General features: G+C 45.1%; 1 protein-coding gene across 1 annotated transcript; it reads left to right on the top strand.

Moving 5' to 3' along the window:
- Positions 1 to 4439: 4439 nt before the first annotated feature.
- Positions 4440 to 8147, top strand: NKX2-5 (NK2 homeobox 5). Its single transcript, XM_005298062.3, has 2 exons — positions 4440 to 4921; positions 6522 to 8147. The coding sequence occupies exons 1-2, from the start codon at positions 4624 to 4626 to the stop codon at positions 7127 to 7129; spliced, it is 906 nt and encodes a 301-aa protein (XP_005298119.1). The 5' UTR covers positions 4440 to 4623; the 3' UTR covers positions 7130 to 8147.
- The last annotated feature ends 770 nt before the right edge of the window (positions 8148 to 8917 follow it).

Genomic DNA, 8917 nt, shown 5'->3' with positions numbered 1-8917 from the left:
CTCCCACTCCTTGTGATTCTTCCAAAAATATAAACACGGCAGGGCAGGGCTGAGCCGAAAGCCCCCATTTGTTTCTAAGCTGCAGTATTAAAAGGGATGCATTGTTGAAGATAAAGCAGAGGATAACGCTGTCTGTCTCCAGCGAATGTCTCGCTAAAGCATTAATGACATTCCAAATGAGCGCTGCGGCTTATCTTTCAATTAATCACATCTACCTCTGCAGCCGGGGCCCTATCGATTGGGAGGGAGGGTGTGATTCGGGCCCGCTAGGAACCCTACAGTTTCCAATTAATAATATTTTATATGCAGGCAGCTTTCATCTCAATGTACACACAGGCCGCACTAGCTACAGACTCGGCATGAAGTAAAGACCGACAGAAGCTGCAAGCTCATAGCAAGGACAACATGCGCCCGGATGCCTGGGAAAAGTTTGAGAACCTCTGACCCTGCAAAGACGGTGGTAGCACCCAGCGAGGCCAGCCGAGATCAGAGCCCCATTGGGCTAGGCACTGCACAAACACACTGCAAGAGACAAGTATCAGGGGGTAGCCGTGTTAGTCTGTATCTACAAAAACAACAAGGAGTCTGGTGGCACCTTAAAGACTAACAGATTTATTTGGGCATAAGCTTTCGTGAGTAAAAATCCGAAGAAGTGAGGTTTTTACTCACGAAAGCTTATGTCCAAATAAATCTGTTAGTCTTTAAGGTGCCACCAGACTCCTTGTTGTTTTTGCAAGAGACAGTCCCTGCCCCAAAGATCTTACAATCTAAACAAATAAGACCTAGAAAGGGTGGGAGATAGGGGGCATTAACAGCCCCATGTAGAGATGGGGAGCTGAGCACAGAGCATTCTATCCACGGAAACGCAAGCGCAAGCAAAGACAAAATGTTTCATCCTGACATAGGACAGAGCAGGAGAGGAGCTTTGCACTGACCTAGCATACTGTATTCCGAAGCGAAGAAGCGTTTTCCGTCTAAAAGAAAGATGGATGCTCTCTAAAGAAGAAAAGACCGCAAACATGTTAGTTCGGGAAAGCTCTTCACTTCATGCAGCTTTAGGAAGACGAGAGAGAGAAGCAGAGGGACTTCGATATTTTCGCCCGGCTAAACTGTATAGTCATAGGACAGGATACTAGACTAGCCATGACAATTCCTGTGTTCCTATACTTTATGTCCCTATACGTATTTTTAAATGTTAGTCAGGTGTATGTATATATGTTTGGGGAGAAGCTCCCTAAGCGCGGAGTTTGCATTATCTCCCACGCAGCTACCCGGCGAAGTAGCATTTATTTTACACACCCACACCCACCTCAGAGGGACTAGAGATGCAAGGGCAGTCTGAAGAGTGGAGTTTATACATTCTAGGTGCAACCAACCTATGTAGGCGTCTAGAGGGTTATATTTAGTCTCTCCATCTATTGATGTATATACACACACCATATTTTTGAATAGTCGCTCGAATTGATCTAAGAGTTGCTCTTAATTCCTTCTACATGTATTAACTAGAGAGGTGCCAAACATTTTCTGAGAAAGAATAGCTGAAAATAAGCGAGCTGTAATGGCTGCGTTTCCCTCCATTAAACAGCAATATTTCAGGCCTCTCTGTACACTCTAATCTCTTACACTGTCATCGCAAGTTCCAGCTCCGATTCACCAACGAAAAGGTACCAGGACACTAGCAATCGTTTGCAGCAAGAATTTTAATTGAATCGGATGTTGCTACTTCATCGGATAGCAGCAACTTAGGAGATAAAGCGAACTCCACAGTCAGGGAACTTCGACCCAGCCTGGGAGAGTCAATACACTGCAGGCTAGAGCGAGTTAATTATTTTTCTCATTCGAGAGAAAGTTACATTTCCGCCTTAAGAACAAGGAGTACTTGTGACACCTCACTAACACATTTATTTGAGCATAAACTTTCGTGGGCTAAAGCCCACTTCATCAGATGCATGCAATGGAAATTATAGTAGGAAGATATATATACACAGAGAACATGAAAAAATGGGTGTTGCCACACCAACTCTAACGAGACTAATTGATTAAGGTGGGCTATTATCAGCAGGAGAAAAAAACGTTTGTAGAAAATACAAACACATCTGAAGCCACTAGAGAAAAGGGAAAAGGGCGAAGGGGCTGGTAAATGATAGATAAATGTCAGAATTCAGATCCCCAGTGGGAAAGAGAAGAAATTGGGCCGCTCTTTCGATAAAGGTGGCTGATCAAACAGAAAGAGATCAACAATATGCTCCTTGCCATCGAGTCTAGTTCGCAGGAGGGAAAAATCATTTTTTATAAATAGGGGCAGGTGCTTCTGGGTAAGGTTCAGAGGGTCCTGTGGCACCTTTCAGACTAACAGAAGTATTGGAGCATACGTTTTCGTGGGTGAATGCCCACTTCATCAGACGTCTGATGAAGTGGGCATTCACCCACGAAAGCTTATGCTCCAATACTTCTGTTAGTCTTAAAGGTGCCACAGGACCCTCTGTTGCTTTTTACAGATTCAGACAAACACGGCCACCCCTCTGATACTGGGTAAGGTTGTTATCCCCCACGTGTTCGTGTGCAACTGGGGCTGGTTCGTCTTGCTGCTCTCCCTACATTAGCTCTTTCTTTCTGTCTCTGATCACGCACCGGCCTTTCCCCGTGGCCAAGCATCCGCCGCCCAGCACAAGGGCCCCGTCCAGTAACGCTAAATTCCATTGCAAAGCCTAAAGCGCCGGGGACATCCACATTAGCACCGGGTGGGTTCATCCCGGGCAGTTCCATGACAAGAAATGCCAGGCGAGTTACTGGAGAAGGGGCGATGCTATGTCAGGCGGGGAGCTGGGTTTTCATACACCCCAAACACTTTCTATTGCCAATCGGAATGAAAACCCGAGAGAGGCATTCGGCCATTCTCCCCTCTTACACATGGCTGCAGTCGGCGCCCTAGCACGAAGGCATAGATGGACATATTCAAAATGGCTCTGCTGCTGCATAAGACCTCAGACATTACCCCTCTCCGCCTCCTAAAAATCCTGACCCTGCCTTAGGAAAAAAAAAAACAACACTGGCCACCCCCCTTCACTAGTATCTCTGCCCAGGAAGGATATGTCAAAGGCCAGGCGAACTCACCATATCACCCGAAGACTCTTTTCCGCTCCACTTTTCCACATGGAGCCACAAGTCCCTTTCCTTATCTCTTATCACCCTGGATTGGATTAAGAGATCATTAGGGAGATGTGCCTGGGAAGAGCTGCCTTCCAGTTGCCTTTTAGAGACTGCTCTTCTCCCCACGCAATTCTGGGGATTCCACCCACCAAATACTTTCCCCAAGAAGTTACATTAAGTTTTTGGGTTGTGTGTGTGTGTTCTTAACTGAAAGCATCGCAACGCCCCCTCCCCCAGCCGAGTCCTTCGGAAGGATTTGCTGCTGCGGTTTATTTTAGTGGCAATAAGTGCATGAAATTAATGAGCTCCCACTTCTGGTCCTTGAATACAAGGAGCTGCAGTGATCCACAGTCATAGCCTTCCACTTATGGAAAGCCAGGCCCCGAGACTCAGATATTTACTCTCCGAGGCAGATAATAGAGATTAATTTTCCAATTTGTATTTGCAAAGAGCCCATACTTTAGTTTTTCGCTGCTGAGCGGTTGTTTGTGTTAGCGAACAGAGTGTTTTCCTTAACTGCTGCTGTATTTAGTGCTTTTGCATCACATATATCTTGCCTCTGATCTCCACAGTCACCGCAAAATTGCACGTTATTGCTTATTTATTTCTTAACCCGCTCTTTAAATGCGCTAGATTACTAATATTTTTGCCCCCGAGTTCGCTGCATTGCAGAACGCTGGGTGGCACGCATTAAAAGAGATCAATTACAAGCGATAATTTTTACAGGAAAAACAGAGTCTTGATAGCTTTTTGTCCTGAACAGAGCTACAATCAAACAGATGAAAAAGAACCACGTGTGGGCTCTTTGGCTACATTGCTATACACCATACATTGGCGTTGTAGATAATATGCCACATCAGAATCTCATCGATTTCTTCTTCAATCACAGACGGAAATTTCCCCTTCTGGTGTCCCAACGAATGGTGAAGGCTCTTCTGTTATCATTTGGATCACATAGTGCAGATTACTAAAAACGAAACTTCCATCTTTTAAATTGAAGTCAGCACATATTTGCTTGATTGTTTCCTCCGGGCCTGTTTATTTAATCTGACTGTATGATAGATGGCATCAGATAGGGGGTTTGAACACATGAGGCCTTTCGGAATTTTTTTGTTAAAAGATCAACAAAGTCTGCGGGGGAAAGCTGGATAAATACAATGCTGCCCCTTTAAATGAGTGGGGATGTTTTTGAGTTGTATTACTATATTAGGTGACATGGAACTTTGCATCTTTTATTCCATCACTGCTCAGTTACCCAATAGAAAGTTAAAGTCTCCCCAAAACTGCCTAGTCCCTCCTTCTTTTCCTTTATGGTCTGGTTCTACCTGCCTCCAGTCCACAAGTGAAGGCTAATTGCTGGAATGCTATGTGCCCCTTTGGAGAGCTCAGGAGTCACGACCGCTCCAGGTTGGTTGTTTCCAATTCACCTTTACATGAAGCTGGGCTCTGGTCGCTGCCTCACTTGCCCCCACAATGTTTCCTAGTCCCGTGACTACTACGCCCTTTTCTGTCAAGGATATTTTGAATCTGGAGCAGCATCAGACCGGCCTGGCTTCGATGGAGCTTTCCACCCTGTCCTCCTCCTCCTCCTGCATGCTGTCAACCTTCAAACAGGAGACGTATACGACAGAGACAACAGCCCTTCCTGCACTCAGTGAGGAGCAGACTCAGACTCACCCTTCCAAAAACTCCACCACCTTCCCCAGCTCCTTCTATGTTAAAAACTACATGGAAGTGGACTCGGCCAAGGACTCTAAAATGGACAAGAAAGGTAAAAGGGCAGCACTCCGAGGAGTGATTTAAATAACACCGAGGGGGGCTCTTTTGAAAGTACAACCCCAGGCCTTTATTGGCAACTGGTTGGGGGGTTGTTATCTAGAGGTGAGACCGTTTATTGGGGGCGCTGGAGGATTTTTAGATGCTCTGATAAGATAAAGGGGGGAGATCTTCTTCCCTGTGCCTCGAAACAATCTCTATCTATTTATCTTTCCCCACCACACTTACCGGCCATCAGACCCAAGCTGCTAAAAAGGAGAGGGAAGTTATAGGGGGGAAAGAGATCACTTAACGGCTTCCACTCCATGTAACTGAGGGAAAAGGCCAGACCCCAGGACACCCCTCAGCTCAGAGTGATGGAGGGGGAGGGGGTTGTCTCCTGTATCAACCCAGCTGATAGCAATGTTTGTTAGTAATTCTTTTTGAATTACATTAAAGCAGATTACTTACATAATAGCTCCAAGAATAGAAATAGAGACGTACAGGTAGGTAGAGCAATTATTAAATAGTACCCGAGAAAATATTCTTTTTGGTCTTTCCGAAAAATAGGACCGGTTATTTTAGCGATTCCAGATCAACCCCCGTGGAATGGAAAGGCCATTTTGACTGATCCCTAGGCAGTGTCTTGCTGCTTGTAAGATGGTCACTTGTTTACAGGGAATGTTACTGGAAGGAAAGACATGGAGATAGTACACGAAAAATATTATCACCCTTTTCATCTCCGTAGAGCCTTCCAGGCGCTCAGCAACTCCTGTTTGCTAGCGAGCTGAATCCTTCGAGCAGGGGACTGGGGAGGCTTGAGGTTTTGGGGTGGGGGGGCAGGAAGAGGAGCGAATGTTGCCGAGAAGTTTCCTGTTACCTGTAACTTATTTCCAAACTCGTTTACAGGAAGAATTTTGGTACCACAGCAAAAATGAAACTGTGTGTTATAAATTGCGAGCAAAGTGAACTATGTGGCAAACGGAAAACAACGATCAGCCAGTGGAATCAAAATGAATTGCAAACTGGCAACTTTTAATTCAGGAGAATAATTCCAAAATCTATTACTCACCCGACAATTTTTCTGCTGAAAGAATCATAGCCAGTCTCTGCTCTTTAATGTTCACAGTCTCAGTAAGGGATATCCGTGGTTGCCCGGTTTACATTTAAGGCCCGTAGCATTTTGACTACTACTTACAAAAAAATAAATAGGCGAGACATTATTTCTGTGCAATACAGCTGAGCCGATTTCAATGCGGTCGGTGGATACTCGCTACAAATACAGTATAAAACGAATCAACTCTGTAATAAAGAAATTGAAGATCGAAATAGTCGTTCCGATTTTTAAGTAATTACGCATTCATCTAATTTCTCATTTACTCTGGCGCTTTAATAAATGTAGTAACATTTACTAATATAGTTTAAGAACGCTACAATGGAAATAACATCCTGGAGAAACTCCAGCGGCAACGAACGGGCTTGAAAGTTAGTTGGAGTCTGTAGCTCAAACAGAAGCAGAGTTTAGTTTAGTGGAAAGTCTGTGATACTCATTTACACGGGTTACAATGATTCACATACATTGATTATTGTGTGTTGGTTTCTTTGTTTTGCTTCAGAACTGTGCTCCCTTCACAAGACCCTGGAACAGGAGAAAGGGGGCTTGGAGGATCCAGAGCGCCCCAGACAAAGGAAGAGGAGGAAACCCCGCGTCCTCTTCTCTCAAGCTCAAGTCTATGAACTGGAGAGAAGGTTCAAGCAACAGAAGTATCTCTCGGCCCCTGAGAGAGACCATTTAGCGAATGTCCTAAAGCTCACCTCCACCCAGGTCAAAATTTGGTTCCAGAATAGAAGGTATAAATGCAAAAGGCAGAGACAGGATCAGACCCTAGAAATGGTCGGGATCCCTCCACCGAGGAGGATAGCCGTGCCTGTTCTGGTAAGAGATGGGAAGCCCTGCTTAGGGGAATCTTCCCCCTACAGTTCACCCTACAATGTCAGCATTAACCCCTATAGCTACAACGCCTACCCTGCTTACACGAATTACAACAGCTCAGCCTGCAATGCCAACTACAATTGCAACTACCCTTCCATGCAGACCATGCAGCCTGCTGCAGCCGGCAATAATTTCATGAACTTCAGCGTAGGGGACTTGAATTCAGTGCAAACGCCGATTCCGCAGGGTAACGCAGGGATTTCCACGTTGCATGGGATCAGAGCCTGGTAGACTTACTTCACCCATCCCTATTCTAGACCTCAGCGCAACAATAAAACGGGGACAACGTTTCAAGTGGACTGTAAACTGATCAATGGACCGAACAGCGAGACGTTGGACTTGAGGCTAAGGGAAAGGACAGGCTTCCCCCCCACCCCCACGCCTGGGATCCCTCAGAGAAGCAAACAAGCAAGTGTCTCGATATATTTCCAAATTGCTGGGAGGACTGGAAGGGAATGGGCCTCTTGTAGGTTAATGTAGTGTCCTCGAGAAATTCACCAGCATGCTTGTCGGTATCTCCAGTTGGAAGTTTTGAAGTTCTTTGTACAGATTATCCTACCCCATGTAAGTTAAAGCACACACACACACACACTATTAGATGTGGGGGGTTTATATTAAAATTACCAGACGCCAGGTGCTTTGGAGAGCACATTACCTATCCCCTGTAAAGCTACACACAGCTCCCTCCTAGCTTCTCAGAAAAGCTGTAGGAAGCCCTGAGAACTGAGTTCTTGTACCGTTCGCCTACCCAACATTGGGCCGTTTTGCGCTACAGAAATGGCTCCTTCAAAACGAGTTTGAACAATACTGCCGGTGCAAACTCTTCGACTTATTTTAAAAATCAAAGTTCATGTTTCATTTTGCACTTCCTGTATGGACACGAGATTTTGAAGAGTCCTTAAAGCTAAGTGTATCGCTAGTCCTAGCTCTTCAAATGCTGCCTTTTGGTGAAAACCATGCGGTCTGCTATTTTATTTAAGATGTAACTTTCCTTGCCCCAGAGACAGAGTGGGAGAGTATATCGTGTATATAGATCTCACCAGCACACAAAGGCTAAAGACAAAGCCCCGAAATGAAGGAATTAAGATGCTGTTACATGCCAGATCCCCGTAGGGTTATGCACTAAAACGTGATTTAGTATTTAAATGCACTGTCTGTTCCTTGTCCAGCCGCCAGTTTGTATGTCTCCCTTGGCTGTGCAAGCTGATGGAACTCGGTGACTTGTCATTAAAGAGAGTGGCTTAATGTTGCACGGCTCCTTTGCTTTCATTTTAGCCCTGATTACTCCCTTTGCTAGCTTAGTACTTCTGGGGTGTGCAGAAGGAAAAGGCATTTCTCTACACTGCCGGGGCAGGTCCACGCCAGTGCATGAGACTGAGGCCTATTTGAGATTCGTCTCGAACGTAAGTGAAGCTCTCGGGACTATATACATCCGTGAGTGAAGCCAGGCGGATTTAGCTCATAGCGCAGTCTCGCGGGCGGCACCCCCCTGCAGCATTTGTACTTTACCCGTCTTAAGTCTGCATCTATGTTTACAGAGACGCAAGAGACAAAGCCAGGAGAGGTGTGTTCGTGTTCACTATTTGGGGTCTGGGGTGAAAGACTGTATTTCATTTGCTTTGGGTCTCTCACATTTTACTCCCCGATTTCATCAGATCGGAATAATATATTTTTTTAAGTCTGTAATTTGTAACTTGTTCTGCGTGAAAACCAAAACAGTAACATTTTTGCTGCGTATAAATTCCCGGACCTGTAGAAATTCGGCTAACTTCACTATTCAATTTTTAAATCCCCGTTTGAAACAAGAATTCGTTATATCTAATATCCATTCCGGGAGAAATCACACCTCAGACTTATTTATATCAACATTTCAAAACCCTTTTCATTCTGGGGCGATTGACTCTCCAAAGTGCTAACAGCTTCCGCATTTATGTAGGTGGCTTTCTAGTTCTATTTCTAATTGATTGTATGACGATTGTTATGATTTTATCTATGGCCCCTCAGAAGATCTCTAGATGA

This window comes from Chrysemys picta, chromosome 8, assembly GCF_011386835.1.
Source record: "Chrysemys picta bellii isolate R12L10 chromosome 8, ASM1138683v2, whole genome shotgun sequence".
Taxonomy (NCBI): Eukaryota; Metazoa; Chordata; order Testudines; family Emydidae; genus Chrysemys; species Chrysemys picta.
The sequence above is the reverse complement of the archived record's forward strand: the minus strand, read 5'-3'. Positions and strand labels throughout refer to the sequence as shown.